At 47.7% G+C, this 16,303-nt stretch overlaps 1 protein-coding gene across 1 annotated transcript in view; it reads left to right on the top strand.

Moving 5' to 3' along the window:
• LOC137309850 (myosin light chain kinase 2, skeletal/cardiac muscle-like) overlaps positions 1-15,918 on the top strand; it is a 251,228-nt gene extending 235,310 nt beyond the window's left edge. The window contains exons 8-10 of the mRNA XM_067977865.1: positions 13,590-13,742; positions 14,493-14,625; positions 15,711-15,918. Coding sequence (XP_067833966.1) covers positions 13,590-13,742; positions 14,493-14,625; positions 15,711-15,791 — 367 coding nt within the window. The 3' untranslated portion in view covers positions 15,792-15,918. The remainder of the gene's footprint in view (positions 1-13,589; positions 13,743-14,492; positions 14,626-15,710) is intronic.
• The last annotated feature ends 385 nt before the right edge of the window (positions 15,919-16,303 follow it).

Here is a 16,303-nt window from a genome sequence, read left to right as displayed (position 1 = left end):
ACTGTAACACTGTCTCTCACAGATTGGGATCTGTGAGATTGTAACTGTCCCCCTCACATACTGGATCTGTCATACTGTAACGCTCTCTCTCACAGTCTGTGACCTATCAGACTGTAAACCTCTCTGACAGACTGAGATCTGTAGGATTGTTACCCTCTCTCACAGGCTGGCATTTTTCACACTGTAACCCTCTCTCAGACTGGGATCCGTCAGATTGTTACACTGTCTCTCACAGACTGGGATCTTTCAGTCAGTAACCCTCTCTCACAGACTTGGATCTGTCAGACTGTAACCCTCTGTCTTGCAGACTGGGATCCATTAGACTGTAACACTGTTTCTCTCTGACTGGGACCTGTCAAACTGTAACCCTCTCTCTTACAGACAGGGATCTGTCAGACTGTAACACTGTCTCTCACAGGCTGGGATCTGTAAGGCTGTTACCCACTCTCACAGGCTGGCATCTTTCAGACTGTAACCCTCTCTCAGACTGGGATCCGTCAGACTGTTAGACTGTCTCTCACAGACTGGGATATGTCAGACTGTAATACTGTCGATCATAGATTGGGATCTGTCAGACTGTAACCCACTCTCTCTCAGGATTGAATCTGTCAGACTGTAACCCTCCCTCTCACAGACTGGGATCTGTCAGACTGTAGCACTGTCGATCGCACATTAGGATCTATCAGACTGTAACCCTCTCTCACAGGCTGGGATCTGTCAGACTGTAACACACTATCTCACAGATTGGGATATGTGAGACTGTAATACTGTTGATCACAGACTGGGATCTGTCAGACTGTAGCACTGTCAATCACACATTGGTATCTGTCAGACTGTAACCCTATCACACAGACTGGGATCTGTCAGACTGTAACACAGTCTCTCACAGCTTCGGATCAGACAGTCTGTAAACCCTCTCTCATGGAATTTGATCTGTCAGAATGTTACCCTCTCTATCACATACTTTATCTGTTAAACTGTAACGCTCTCTCTCTCACAGATTGGGATCTGTCAAACTGCAACCCTCTTTCACAGGCTGTCATCTTTCAGACTGTAACCCTCCCTCTCACAGACTGGAATCTGTCAGACTGTTACCCTTCCTCACAACCCGTGAGCTGTCAGACTGTAACCCTCTGTCTCACAAAGTGGGATGTGTCAGACTGTAACAATGTCTCTCACAGACTGGGATATGTCAGTCTGCAACAGTGTCTCACAGACTGTGATCTGTCAGAATGTAACTGTCTCTCTGACAGACTGGGATCTGTTACTCTGTAACCCCGTCTCACTGATTGGGATCTGTCAGACTGTAACCCTCTCTCACAGGCTGGCATCTTTCAGACTGAAACCCCCTGTTTCACAGACTGGGACCTGTCAGACTGTTACCCTCTCTCTCACAGGCTGGGATCTGTCAGCCTGTAATACTGTCTTTCACAGACTGGGATCTGTCAGACTATAACCCTCTCTCACAGACTGTGATCTGTCAGATTGTAAACCTCTCTCTCACAGATTGGGATCTGTCAGACTGTAACCTTCTCTCACAGTCTGGGTTACGTCAGTCTGTAGCCCGCTTTCACGGGCTGGGATCTGTCAGACTTTGTCCCTCTCTCTCACACACTGGGATCTGTCAGACTGTAACACTGCCTCTCACAGACTGCGATCTGTCAGACTATTATCCTCTCTCACCTATTGGGATCTGTCAGACTGTAACATTCTCTCAAACAGACTGGTTTCTGTCAGATTGTAACCCTCTTTGACAGTCTGGGTTGTCAGACTGTAACACTGTCTCTCACAGGCTGGGACCTGTCAGTCTGTAACCCTCTCTCATAGAATGGGAGCTATCAGATTATTACCCTCTGTAACAGTCTGGCATCTGTCAGGCTGTTACCTTCTCGCAAAGGCTGTGAACTGTCATACTGTAACCCTCTCTCTCACCGGCTGGGATCTCTCAGACTGTCACCCTACCCCAGTGTGTGAGAGAGGGTTATAGACTGACAGATCACAGTCTGTCAGAGAGTTGGCTACAGTCTGACAGATCCCAGCCTGCGTGAGAGGGTTACAGTCTGACGGATCGCAGTATGTGAGAGAGGGGGGATCAGTCTGACAATCTGGCATCTCTCAGACTGTTACTCTCTCACACAAACTGGAATCAATCAGGATGTAACACTGTTTCTCACAGCCTGGGATTAGTCAGTCTGTAACCTTCTCTCACAGACGATCTGTCAGACTGTAACCCTCTCTCACACAAACTGGGATCTGTCAGACTGTAACAGTGTCTCTCATAGACTGGGATCTGTCAGACTGTAACCTTCTCTCACAGGCTGTGATCTGTCAGACTTTTACCCTTTCTCGCACAGACTAGGATCATCCAGACAGTAACACTGTCTCTCACAAACTGGGATATGTCAGTTTGTAACCCTCTCTCTCACAGATTGGGATCTGTCAGACTGTAACCTTCTCTCACAGTCTGGGTTACGTCAGTCTGTAGCCCGCTCTCACAGGCTGGGAACTGTCAGACTGTAACCCTCTCTCTTACAGGCTGGGACCTGTCAGACTGTAACAGTCTCTCACAGAGATGGATCTGTCAGACTGTAACACTGTCTCTCACAGGCTGGGATCTGTAAGGCTGTTACCCACTCTCACAGGCTGGCATCTTTCAGACTGTAACCCTCTCTCAGACTGGGATCCGTCAGACTGTTAGACTGTCTCTCAGAATGGGATATGTCAGACTGTAATACTGTCGATCACAGATTGGGATCTGTCAGACTGTAACCCCCCCTCTCACAGACTGGGATCTGTCAGACTGTCACCCTCTTCCAGTCTGTGAGAGAGGATTATAGTCTCACAAATCCCAGCCTGTGTGAGAGGGGGGGGGAACATTCTGACAGATCCAAGCCTGTGAGTGAGAGCCTTACAGACTGACAGACCCCTGTCTGTGAGAGAGGCTGAGACAGGAGAAATTATAATGGGGAATCAAGAAACGGCAGATGCGTTGAACAAATATTTTGTATCTGTCTTCACAGTAGAAGACACAAAAAAATCCCAGAAATAGTGGGGAACCAAGGGGCTAATGAGAGTGAGGAACTTAAAGTAATTAATATTAGTGGAGAAAAAGTACTTGAGAAACTAATGGGACTAAAAGCTGATAAATCCCCTGGACCTGATGGCCGACATCCGAGGGTTCTAAAAGAGGTGGCTGCAGAGATAGTGGATGCATTGGTTGTGATCTTCCAGAATTCCCTAGATTCTAGAACGGTCCCAGCGGATTGGAAGGTAACAAATGTAACCCCACTATTCAAGAAAGGAGGGAGAGAGAAAACAGGGAACTACAGGCCAGTTAGCCTGACATCAGTCATCGGGAAAATACTGGAATCCATTATTAAGGAAGTGGTAACAGAGAATATCATAATATGATTGGACAGATTCAGTGTGGTTTTCTGAAAGGGAAATCGTGTTTGACAAATTTATCAGAGTTTTTTGAGGATGTAACTAGCAGAGTAGAGAAAGAGGAACCAGTGGATGTAGTATATTCGGTAAGATGCCACATAAAAGGTTGTTACACAAGATAAGGGCTCATGGGGTTGGGGGTAATATATTAGCATGGATAGAGGATTGGTTAACGGACAGAAAACAGAGAGTAGGATAAACAGGTCATTCTCGGGTTGGCAGGCTGTAACTAGTGGGGTGCCACGAGGATCAGTGCTTGGGCCTCAGCTATTTACAATCTATATTAATGACTGAGATGAATGATGTGGAGATGCCGGTGATGGACTGGGGTGGACAAATGTAAGGAGTCGCACAACACCAGGTTATAGTCCAACAGTTTTGTTTTAAATCACAAGCTTTCGGAGCTTTCCTCCTTCGTCAGGTGAGTGAAGGGTTCTAAAAACGCATAGCATATATAGTCAGAGAACAATGCCCAGTGATTACAGATAATCTTTCCAACTGCCCCCGATCACATCTCGGCTGGGAGACGATCACAGCAATCAAAGGAGTCGTTGGTGTTCAGACAGGTTAGCCACGGAAAACAGTACATCCCAGTATACTGAATACACAATGGGTCAGATTACAAAGACAGAGAGAGAAAGAGACCCAAAAGGCAGAGAGAGAGAGAGAATGTCCAGTTGTATTAAAAACAGATAACTTTATTTTCCTGCTGGTGGGGTAACGTGTAGCGTGACATGAACCCAAGATCCCGGTTGAGGCCGTCCTCATGGGTGCGGAACTTGGCTATCAATTTCTGCTCGACGATTTTGCGTTGTCGTGTGTCTCGAAGGCCGCCTTGGAGAACGCTTACCTGAAGATCGGAGGCTGAATGTCCTTGACTGCTGAAGTGTTCCCTGACTGGGAGGGAACCCTCCTGTCTGGCGATTGTTGTGCGGTGTCCGTTCATCCGTTGTCGCAGCGTCTGCATGGTCTCGCCAATGTACCATGCTCCGGGGCACCCTTTCCTGCAACGTATGAGGTAGACAACGTTGGCCAAGTCACAGGAGTATGAACCATGTACCTGGTGGGTGGTGTCCTCTCGTGTGATGGTGGTCAAACTGGACTCCTCCGGAGGGTCGCTGCCCTCAGCTTGACATGTATGCTCAAGCTGTCAGGAGATGCGTCAATGCCAGATTCATCAGCCGCACTCACCAGACAGTCCAGAATGTCACCCGAGCACAACGCAACGCCATCGACGCTCTCAAGACCAACCGCAACATCGTCATCAAACCAGCGGACAAAGGAGGAGCCATTGTCATACAGAACAGAACGGACTATTGCAAAGAAGCATACCGACAACTGGACAACCAGGAACACTACAGACGGTTACCCGCAGATCCGACCAAAGAACACACCCACCAGCTCAACAAACTGATCAAGACCTTCGATCCAGACCTTCAAAGCGTCCTACGTGCTCTCGTCTCATGTACTCCCCGCGTGGGAGACTTCTACTGCCTCCCAAAGATACACAAAGCCAACACACCCGGACGTCCTATCGTATCAGGCAACGGAACCCTGTGTGAGAACCTCTCTGGATACGTCGAGGGCATCCTGAAACCCATCGTGCAGGGAACCCCCAGCTTCTGTCGCGACACTACAGACTTCCTACAAAAACTCAGTACCCACGGACCAGTTGAACCAGGAACACTTCTCACCACGATGGACGTCTCGGCACTCTACACCAGTATCCCCCACGATGACGGCATCGCTGCAACAGCATCAATACTCAACGCCAACAACAGCCAATCTCCAGACGCCATCCTACAACTCATCCGCTTCATCCTGGATCACAATGTCTTCACCTTCGATAACCTGTTCTTTACCCAAACACACGGAACAGCCACGGGGACCAAATTCGCACCCCAATACGCCAACATTTTCATACACAAGTTCGAGCAGGACTCCTTCACTGCACAGGACCTCCAACCAACGCTATACACCAGATACATCGACGACATTTTCTTCCTATGGACCCACGGCGAAGAATCACTGAAGAGACTACACGATAACATCAACAAGTTCCATCCCACCATCAAACTCACCATGGACTACTCCTCAGAATCAGTTTCATTCTTGGACACACAAATCTCCATCAAAGACGGGCACCTCAGCACCTCACTCTACCACAAGCCCACGGACAACCTCACGATGCTCCACTTTTCCAGCTTCCACCCCAACCACGTCAAAGAGGCCATCCCCTATGGACAGGCCCTGCGAATACACAGGATCTGCTCAGACGAGGAGGAATGCAATGGACACCTACAGACGCTGAAAGACGCCCTCGTAAGAACGGGATATGACGTTCGACTCGTCGATCGACAGTTCCGACGGGCCACAGCGAAGAATCGCATAGACCTCCTCAGAAGACTAACACGGGACGCAACCAACAGAGTACCCTTCGTCGTCCAGTACTTCCCCGGAGCGGAGAAACTACGTCATGTTCTTCGCAGCCTTCAACATGTCATCGATGACGACGAACACCTCGCTAAGGCCATCCCCACGCCTCCACTGCTCGCCTTCAAACAGCCACCCAACCTCAAACAGACCATCGTTCGCAGCAAATTACCCAGCTTTCAGGAGAACAGCGTCCACAACACCACACAACCCTGCCACGGTAACCTCTGCAAGACATGCCAGATCATCGACACAGATACCACCATCACACGAGAGGACACCACCCACCAGGTGCATGGTTCATACTCCTGTGACTTGGCCAACGTTGTCTACCTCATACGTTGCAGGAAAGGATGCCCCGGAGCATGGTACATTGGCGAGACCATGCAGACGCTGCGACAACGGATGAACGGACACCGCACAACAATCACCAGACAGGAGGGTTCCCTCCCAGTCAGGGAACACTTTAGCAGTCAAGGACATTCAGCCACTGATCTTCGGGTAAGCGTTCTCCAAGGCGGCCTTCGAGACACACGACAACGCAAAATCGTCGAGCAGAAATTGATAGCCAAGTTCCGCACCCATGAGGACGGCCTCAACCAGGATCTCGGGTGCATGTCACGCTACACGTAACCCCACCAGCATCAAAAAGTTATCTGTTTTTAATACAACTGGACATTCTTTGTCTCTCTCTGCCTTTCGGGTCTCTTTCTCTCTCTGTCTTTGTAATCTGACCCATTGTGTATTCAGTATACTGGGATGTAATGCTTTCCGTGGCTAACCTGTCTGAACACCAACGACTCCTTTGATTGCTGTGATCGTCTCCCAGCCGAGATGTGATAGGAGGCAGTTGGAAAGATTATCTGTAATCACTGGGCATTGTTCTCTGACTATATATGCTATGCGTTTTTAGAACCCTTCACTCACCTGACGAAGGAGGAAAGCTCCGAAAGCTTGTGATTTAAAACAAAACTGTTGGACTATAACCTGGTGTTGTGCAAGTCCTTACAGACTTAGATGAAGGGACCGAGTGTAATGTATTCAAGTTTGCTGACGATACAAAGCTAGGTGGGAAAGTGAGGAGGACACAGAGTCTGCAAAGGGATATAGACAGGTTAAGTGAGTGGACAAGAAGGTGGCAGATGGAGTATAATGTGGGGAATCGCTCCCTCCATATAAACCCCCCTACCCATATTCACTGCCAACCCCCTCGACCGTGCCATCTCACATGGCCTCTCAACTCCCATCGTGTCAATCACGGATAAGGCCATCTCTGATCACCTCCTTATACCACTCTCCGCCCACCTCCCTTTTCCCCCTCCCAATCCCACTTCCTTTCCGCCGCTGGAAAAATCTCCTCCAGGTCTCTTACAACGGCACTTTCAAATTCCCAATTGTCTAGCCTTTGGCCCTCCAATCACCACGACATTTCTGCAGCTACCGATTTGTTCAATCACACCCTCACCTCCACCTTTGATGCCCTTGCCCCCATTAAAACCATTACTGCCTCTCGCCCTGGTCGTTCCCCCTCATCTCCGCTCCCTTAAATCCTAGGGACACAGACTTGAACATTTATGGCGGACAACTGGTTTAGCCATTTATTGCCAGATCTGGCTGGACCACATAAAGCACTATCGGGTCCTGCTCTCCTCTCCCAAAACTGCTCATGATTCCAGGATCATCCTGGAATGCAAAGATAATCCCCGGGTTCTCTTCCCCTCTACAAACCGTCTTCTTAAACCCCTCTCCCCTGTCCCCTCCACCCTCACCTCCAACAAAAAGTGTGAGGAGTTCATGGAATTTTTTGTCGCTAAGATTGAGACCATCCGTTCAGCTGCCTCTGCCTCTTCCCTCCCTTCCCCTACCCCACCGCCCCTGCCTCAGCTCATTGGCTGCTCAAACCCTCATCCATACCTGTGTTACCTCCAGACTGGACTATTCCAATGCTCTGCTGCCCCTATCCTAACCCTCACCAAGTCCTGTGCTTGTTGACTTTCATTGGCTCCCGGTCCAGGAACACCTCGATTTTAAAATTCTCATCCTTGTTTTCAAATCTCTCCATGGCCCTCGCCCCTCCCTATCTCTGTAACCTCCTCCAGCCCTACAACCCTCCGAGATCTCTGCACTCCTCCAATTCTTGTCTCTTGCGCATCCCCGATTTTAATTACTCCACCATTGGCGGCCGTGCCTTCAGCTGCCTAGACCCTAAACTCTGGAATTCCCTCCCTAAACCTCTCCCCCTCTCTACCTCTCTCTCCTCCTTTAAGTTGCTCCATAAAACCTACCTCTTTGACCAAGTTTTTGGTCACCTGTCCTAATATCTCCTTATGTGGCTCAGTGTCAAATTTTGTTTGATAATCGCTCCCTTGAAACGCCTTGGGACGTTTTACGTTAAAGGCGCTATATAAATGCAATTTGTTGTTGTTGTTGAAATGTGAGGTTATTCACTTTGGTAGGAAGAATAGAAAAACAGAATATTTTTTAAATAGTGAGAAACTATTAAATGTTGGTGTTCAGAGGGATTTGGGTGTCCTTGTACAAGAAACACAGAACGTTAACATGCAGGTACAGCAAGGAATAAGGAAGGCAAATAGTATGTTAGTATTTATTGCAAGGGGGTTGGAGTACAAGAGTAAGGAAGTCTTGCTGCAATTGTACAGGGCTTTGGTGAGACCATACCTGGTGTACTGTGTACAGTTTTGGTCTCCTTATCTAAGGACGGATATACTTACCTCAGAGGGGGTGCAGTGAAGGTTCACTAGATTAATTCCTGGGATGAGAGGGTTGTCCTATGAGGAGAGATTGAGTAGAATGGGCCTATACTCTCTGGAATTTAGAAGAATGAGAGGTGATCTCATTGAAACATATAAAATTCTTAGAGGGCTTGACAGGGTAGATACTGAGAGGCTGGTTCCCCGGCTGGAGAATCTAGGGCATCTTACAACACCAGGTTATAGTCCAACAATTTTATTTTAAAATCACAAGCTTTCGGAGATTATCTCCTTCGTCAGGTGAGTAGTGAAGGAGAAGTAGTGAGTAGACGAAGGAGATAATCTCCGAAAGCTTGTGATTTTAAAATAAAACTGTTGGACTATAACCTGGTGTTGTAAGATTCCTTACATTTGTCCACCCCAGTCCATCACCGGCATCTCCACATCATGGAGAGTCCAGAACTAGGGGGCATAGTCTCAAAATAAGGGGTCGGCCATTTAGGACCGAGATGAGAAAAAATTTCTTCGCTCAGAAGGTTGTGAATCTTTGGAATTCTGTACCCCAGAGGGCTGTGGATGCTGAGTCGTTGAATATATTCAAGACTGAAATCGTTGGATATTTGGACACTAAGGGTATCAAGGGATATGGGGATAGAGCGGGAAAATCCAGTTGAGTTTGGAGATCAGCCATGATCTGATTGAATGGCAGACCAGGCTGTATGGCCTACTCCTGCTCCTATTTCTTATGTTCTCTCACAGACTGGAATCTGTCAGACTGTAACCCTCTCTCTCAGAGTGGAATCTGTCAGACTGTAACCCTCTCTCTCAGAGTGGAATCTGTCAGACTGTAACCCTCTCTCTCAGACTGGAATCTGTCAGACTGTAACCCTCTCTCTCAGACTGGAATCTGTCAGATTGTAACCCTCTCTCACAGAGTGGAATCTGTCAGACTGTAACCCTCTCTCTCAGACTGGAATCTGTCAGACTGTAACCCTCTCTCTCAGACTGGAATCTGTCAGACTGTAACCCTCTCTCTCAGACTGGAATCTGTCAGATTGTAACCCTCTCTCTCAGACTGGAATCTGTCAGACTGTAACCCTCTCTCTCAGACTGGAATCTGTCAGACTGTAACCCTCTCTCTCAGACTGGAATCTGTCAGACTGTAACCCTCTCTCTCAGACTGGAATCTGTCAGACTGTAACCCTCTCTCTCAGACTGGAATCTGTCAGATTGTAACCCTCTCTCAGACTGGAATCTGTCAGACTGTAACCCTCTCTCTCAGACTGGAATCTGTCAGACTGTAACCCTCTCTCTCAGACTGGAATCTGTCAGACTGTAAACCTCTCTCTCAGACTGGAATCTGTCAGACTGTAACCCTCTCTCTCAGACTGGAATCTGTCAGACTGTAACCCTCTCTCTCAGACTGGAATCTGTCAGATTGTAACCCTCTCTCTCAGACTGGAATCTGTCAGACTGTAACCCTCTCTCTCAGACTGGAATCTGTCAGACTGTAACCCTCTCTCTCAGACTGGAATCTGTCAGACTGTAACCCTCGCTCTCAGACTGGAATCTGTCAGACTGTAACCCCCTCTCTCAGACTGGAATCTGTCAGATTGTAACCCTCTCTCTCAGACTGGAATCTGTCAGATTGTAACCCTCTCTCTCAGACTGGAATCTGTCAGATTGTAACCCTCTCTCTCAGACTGGAATCTGTCGGACTGTAACCCTCTCTCTCAGACTGGAATCTGTCAGACTGTAACCCCCTCTCTCAGACTGGAATCTGTCAGACTGTAACCCTCTCTCTCAGACTGGAATCTGTCAGATTGTAACCCCCTCTCTCAGACTGGAATCTGTCAGATTGTAACCCTCTCTCTCAGACTGGAATCTGTCAGATTGTAACCCCCTCTCTCAGACTGGAATCTGTCAGACTGTAACCCCCTCTCTCAGACTGGAATCTGTCAGATTGTAACCCTCTCTCTCAGACTGGAATCTGTCAGATTGTAACCCCCTCTCTCAGACTGGAATCTGTCAGATTGTAACCCTCTCTCTCAGACTGGAATCTGTCAGATTGTAACCCCCTCTCTCAGACTGGAATCTGTCAGATTGTAACCCTCTCTCTCAGACTGGAATCTGTCAGATTGTAACCCTCTCTCTCAGACTGGAATCTGTCAGACTGTAACCCTCTCTCTCAGACTGGAATCTGTCAGACTGTATCCCTCTCTCTCAGACTGGAATCTGTCAGACTGTAACCCCCTCTCTCAGACTGGAATCTGTCAGACTGTAACCCTCTCTCTCAGACTGGAATCTGTCAGATTGTAACCCTCTCTCTCAGACTGGAATCTGTCAGATTGTGACCCCCTCTCTCAGACTGGAATCTGTCAGACTGTAAACCTCTCTCTCAGACTGGAATCTGTCAGATTTTAACCCTCTCTCTCAGACTGGAATCTGTCAGACTGTAACCCTCTCTCTCAGACTCGAATCTGTCAGACTGTAACCCTCTCTCTCAGACTGGAATCTGTCAGACTGTAACCCTCTCTCTCAGACTCGAATCTGTCAGACTGTAACCCTCTCTCTCAGACTGGAATCTGTCAGACTGTAACCCTCTCTCTCAGACTGGAATCTGTCAGACTGTAACCCTCTCTCTCAGACTGGAATCTGTCAGATTGTAACCCTCTCTCTCAGACTGGAATCTGTCAGATTGTAACCCCCTCTCTCAGGCTGGAATCTGTCAGACTGTAACCCTCTCTCTCAGACTGGAATCTGTCAGACTGTAACCCTCTCTCTCAGACTGGAATCTGTCAGACTGTAACCCTCTCTCAGACTGGAATCTGTCAGACTGTAACCCTCTCTCTCAGACTGGAATCTGTCAGACTGTAACCCTCTCTCTCAGACTGGAATCTGTCAGACTGTAACCCTCTCTCTCAGACTGGAATCTGTCAGACTGTAACCCTCTCTCTCAGACTGGAATCTGTCAGACTGTAACCCTCTCTCTCAGACTGGAATCTGTCAGACTGTAACCCTCTCTCTCAGACTGGAATCTGTCAGACTGTAACCCTCTCTCTCAGACTGGAATCTGTCAGACTGTAACCCTCTCTCTCAGACTGGAATCTGTCAGACTGTAACCCTCTCTCTCAGACTGGAATCTGTCAGACTGTAACCCTCTCTCTCAGACTGGAATCTGTCAGACTGTAACCCTCTCTCTCAGACTGGAATCTGTCAGACTGTAACCCTCTCTCTCAGACTGGAATCTGTCAGACTGTAACCCTCTCTCTCAGACTGGAATCTGTCAGACTGTAACCATCTCTCTCAGACTGGAATCTGTCAGACTGTAACCCTCTCTCTCAGACTCGAATCTGTCAGACTGTAACCATCTCTCTCAGACTGGAATCTGTCAGACTGTAACCCTCTCTCTCAGACCGGAATCTGTCAGATTGTAACCCTCTCTCTCAGACTGGAATCTGTCAGATTGAAACCCTCGCTCTCAGACTGGAATCTGTCAGACTGTAACCCTCTCTCTCAGACTGGAATCTGTCAGACTGTAACCCCCTCTCTTAGACTGGAATCTGTCAGACTGTAACCCTCTCTCTCAGACTGGAATCTGTCAGATTGTAACCCTCTCTCTCAGACTGGAATCTGTCAGACTGTAACCCTCTCTCTCAGACTGGAATCTGTCAGACTGTAACCCTCTCTCTCAGACTGGAATCTGTCAGATTGTAATCCTCTCTCTCAGACTGGAATCTGTCAGACTGTAACCCTCTCTCTCAGACTGGAATCTGTCAGACTGTAACCCTCTCTCTCAGACTGGAATCTGTCAGACTGTAACCCTCTCTCTCAGACTGGAATCTGTCAGATTGTAACCCTCTCTCTCAGACTCGAATCTGTCAGACTGTAACCCTCTCTCTCAGACTGGAATCTGTCAGACTGTAACCCTCTCTCTCAGACTGGAATCTGTCAGATTGTAACCCTCTCTCAGACTGGAATCTGTCAGACTGTAACCCTCTCTCTCAGACTGGAATCTGTCAGATTGTAACCCTCTCTCTCAGACTCGAATCTGTCAGACTGTAACCCTCTCTCTCAGACTGGAATCTGTCAGACTGTAACCCTCTCTCTCAGACTGGAATCTGTCAGACTGTAACCCTCTCTCTCAGACTGGAATCTGTCAGATTGTAACCCTCTCTCTCAGACTCGAATCTGTCAGACTGTAACCCTCTCTCTCAGACTGGAATCTGTCAGACTGTAATCCTCTCTCTCAGACTGGAATCTGTCAGACTGTAACCCTCTCTCTCAGACTGGAATCTGTCAGACTGTAACCCTCTCTCTCAGACTGGAATCTGTCAGACTGTAACCCTCTCTCTCAGACTCGAATCTGTCAGACTGTAACCCTCTCTCTCAGACTGGAATCTGTCAGATTGTAACCCTCTCTCTCAGACTGGAATCTGTCAGACTGTAACCCTCTCTCTCAGACTGGAATCTGTCAGATTGTAACCCTCTCTCTCAGACTGGAATCTGTCAGACTGTAACCCTCTCTCTCAGACTGGAATCTGTCAGATTGTAACCATCTCTCTCAGACTGGAATCTGTCAGACTGTAACCCTCTCTCTCAGACTGGAATCTGTCAGACTGTAACCCTCTCTCTCAGACTGGAATCTGTCAGACTGCAACCCTCTCTCTCAGCCTGGAATCTGTCAGACTGTAACCCTCTCTCAGACTGGAATCTGTCAGACTGTAACCCTCTCTCTCAGACTGGAATCTGTCAGACTGTAACCCTCTCTCTCAGACTGGTGTCTGTCAGTCTGTAACCCTCTCTCTCAGACTGGAATCTGTCAGACTGTAACCCTCTCTCTCAGACTGGTGTCTGTCAGTCTGTAACCCTCACACACGCTGTGATCTGACAATTCTCATGTGTAAATGACTCTTGTCTGTGTGTTGAATGTGTGTTTTTATTGGTGTTACTCTGTGTAACTTGCCCTCTCAGTGCCCTGTGCCTTGTTGCCCTGTACAGTTTGAGTGGGCTGTCACCATTTCTGGGCGATACGGATGCCGAGACCCTCACTAATGTTCTCACCATCGACTGCAGCTTCGACGATGAGGCTTTCGAAAACGTCTCAGAGGAAGCAAAAGATTTTATCGCAAATCTTCTCATCAGGGAAAAGAGGTAGAGTTCAGAACATGGTCAGTGAGTGAGTGTGTCTGTGAGTGTGTCAGTGTGACAGTGATTGTGTCAGTATTTGTGTCTGAGTGTGTCTGTAGATGTGCCAGTGTCAGTGAGCATGTCAGCAAATGTGTCAATGAGTTTCAGTAAGTGTGTCCAGAGTTGTGTCAGTAGTCGTGTTCGTGAGTACATCAGTAGTTGTGTCAGTAGTCCTGTTAGTAGTTGTGTCCGTGAGTTTGTCAGTGAGTGTGTCCCTGAGTGTGTCAGCAGGTGTGTTCACAGTTGTGTCAGTAGATGTGTCAGTGGGTGTGTCAGTGGATGTGTTTTCGGGTGTTTCAGTGAGTGTGTCAGTGGATGTGTTTTCGGGTGTTTCAGTGGGTGTGTCAGTGGATGTGTTTTTGGGTGTTTCAGTGAGTGTGTCAGTGAGTGTGTTTTTGGGTGTTTCAGTGAGTGTGTCAGTGGATGTGTCTTTGGGTGTTTCAGTGAGTGTGTCAGTGAGTGTGTCAGTGGATGTGTTTTTGGGTGTTTCAGTGAGTGTGTCAGTGGATGTGTTTTTGGGTGTGTCAGTGGATGTGTTTTTGGGTGTGTCAGTGAGTGTGTCAGTGGATGTGTTTTCGGGTGTTTCAGTGAGTGTGTCAGTGAGTGTGTCAGTGAGTGTGTCAGTGGATGTGTTTTCGGGTGTGTCAGTAGTTGTGTCAATGGGCTTTATGTCCCACCGGTTACACTGAGGTTGTGATGGGTCTGTATGTGCAGTGGTCGGATCAGTGCTGCTCAGTGCCTGAAGCATCCTTGGCTGAAAAACATCGCAGAGAAAATGAGGCACAGCAAGATCCAATTGAAGTCCCAGCTCCTGCTGAAGAAGTATGTGATGAAGCGCCTGTGGAAGGTGAGAGTTCAGTGTCTGCCTTTCAATCATTCCATTGCTGCAGGCCATTCGGCCCATCATATCTGTGTTGGCTCTCTCATAGGGCAGTCCAAAACTACACTCACTGGCCTGTCTCTCCCTATTGTCCTGTACCTGCCACTGCTTCAATTATTTATTTGCTCTTCCCTTAAACAATACAGTAGTCTCTGCCTCAACCACTCACTGCTCCCATCCCATCCCATCCCATCCATCTCTGGGTAAATACTTCTCCTAACCTCTCTCCTCTCTCTCTTAGTGACAGTTATAAATTGATGACACCTCAACACTGACTAACCAACTAGAGTAAATACTCTTTCCGCACTTATGCTATCAAAACTCTTCATAATTTTAAATCATGGCTCGGTGGGTAACACTCTCGCCTCTGAGTCAGAAGGTCATGGGTTCAAGTCCCACTCCAGAGACATGAGCACATGATCCAGGCTGACACTCCCAATGCAGTACTGAGGGAGCGCTGCCCTGTCCAAGATGCCGTCTTTTGGATGTTAAACCGAGGACACGTCTGCCCTCTCAGGTGGATGTAAAAGATGCCAGGACACTATTCGAAGGCACACAGACACACACACACACACACACGCACAGACTCTCTCATACTCACACGCACACACACACATACACAAACACAGACACACACATACAGAGACTACAGACACACACACAAACACACACAGACACAGACGCACACAGACACAAACACAGAAATACACATATAGAGACTACAGACACACACACAAACAGACTCTCTCTCACACACACACACACATATTGAGACTACACACACACACAAACACAGACACACAGATACAGAGATTACAGACACATACACACACAGATGCACATTCACACACACAGATGAGCACACAGGCATGCACCACATACATGCACACAGAGACACAGACATACATACACACACAGGCACACACACAGATACAGAGACACACACAGGCACACAGACACACAGGCACAGACACACACTTGCTACCTGTTTAGAATATACTTCCATCTGTCTCAGCTCTGTTTAAATAACATCTCTCTGTGGTGTTTTATAGAAGAACTATTATGCCATTGCTGCAGCAAACAGATTCAAAAAAATCAGCAGCTGTGGATCGTTAACAGCGATGGGCATCTGAGGTCCATCTCCCCGACTGGATCTACAGACACCATCACTGGACATTGAGCAACACTGGAGATCCAATCAGACGCTTCGCACTCAGAGACTGTAACATACAAGATACCAGGATGTAGGGAAGAGTGTCTTACTGTACCATGTGTAATACTGTACAGTGTATTACTGTACCATGTGTAATACTGTACAGTGTATTACTGTACCATGTGTAATACTGTACAGTGTATTACTGTACCATGTGTAATACTGTACAGTGTATTACTGTACCATGTGTAATACTGTACAGTGTAATACTGTACAGTGTATTACTGTACCATGTGTAATACTGTACAGTGTAATACTGCACCATGTGTATTACTGCACCATGTGTAATACTGTACAGTGTAATACTGCACCATGTGTAATACTGTACAGTGTAATACTGCACCATGTGTATTACTGTACCATGTGTATCACTGTACAGTGTATTACTGCACCATGTGTCTTACTACACCATGTGTAATACTGCACCATGGG

Source organism: Heptranchias perlo, unplaced genomic scaffold (assembly GCF_035084215.1).
Source record: "Heptranchias perlo isolate sHepPer1 unplaced genomic scaffold, sHepPer1.hap1 HAP1_SCAFFOLD_184, whole genome shotgun sequence".
NCBI lineage: Eukaryota > Metazoa > Chordata > Chondrichthyes > Hexanchiformes > Hexanchidae > Heptranchias > Heptranchias perlo.
Note: the sequence above shows the minus strand (reverse complement) of the source record. Positions and strands in the feature narration are given on the sequence as shown.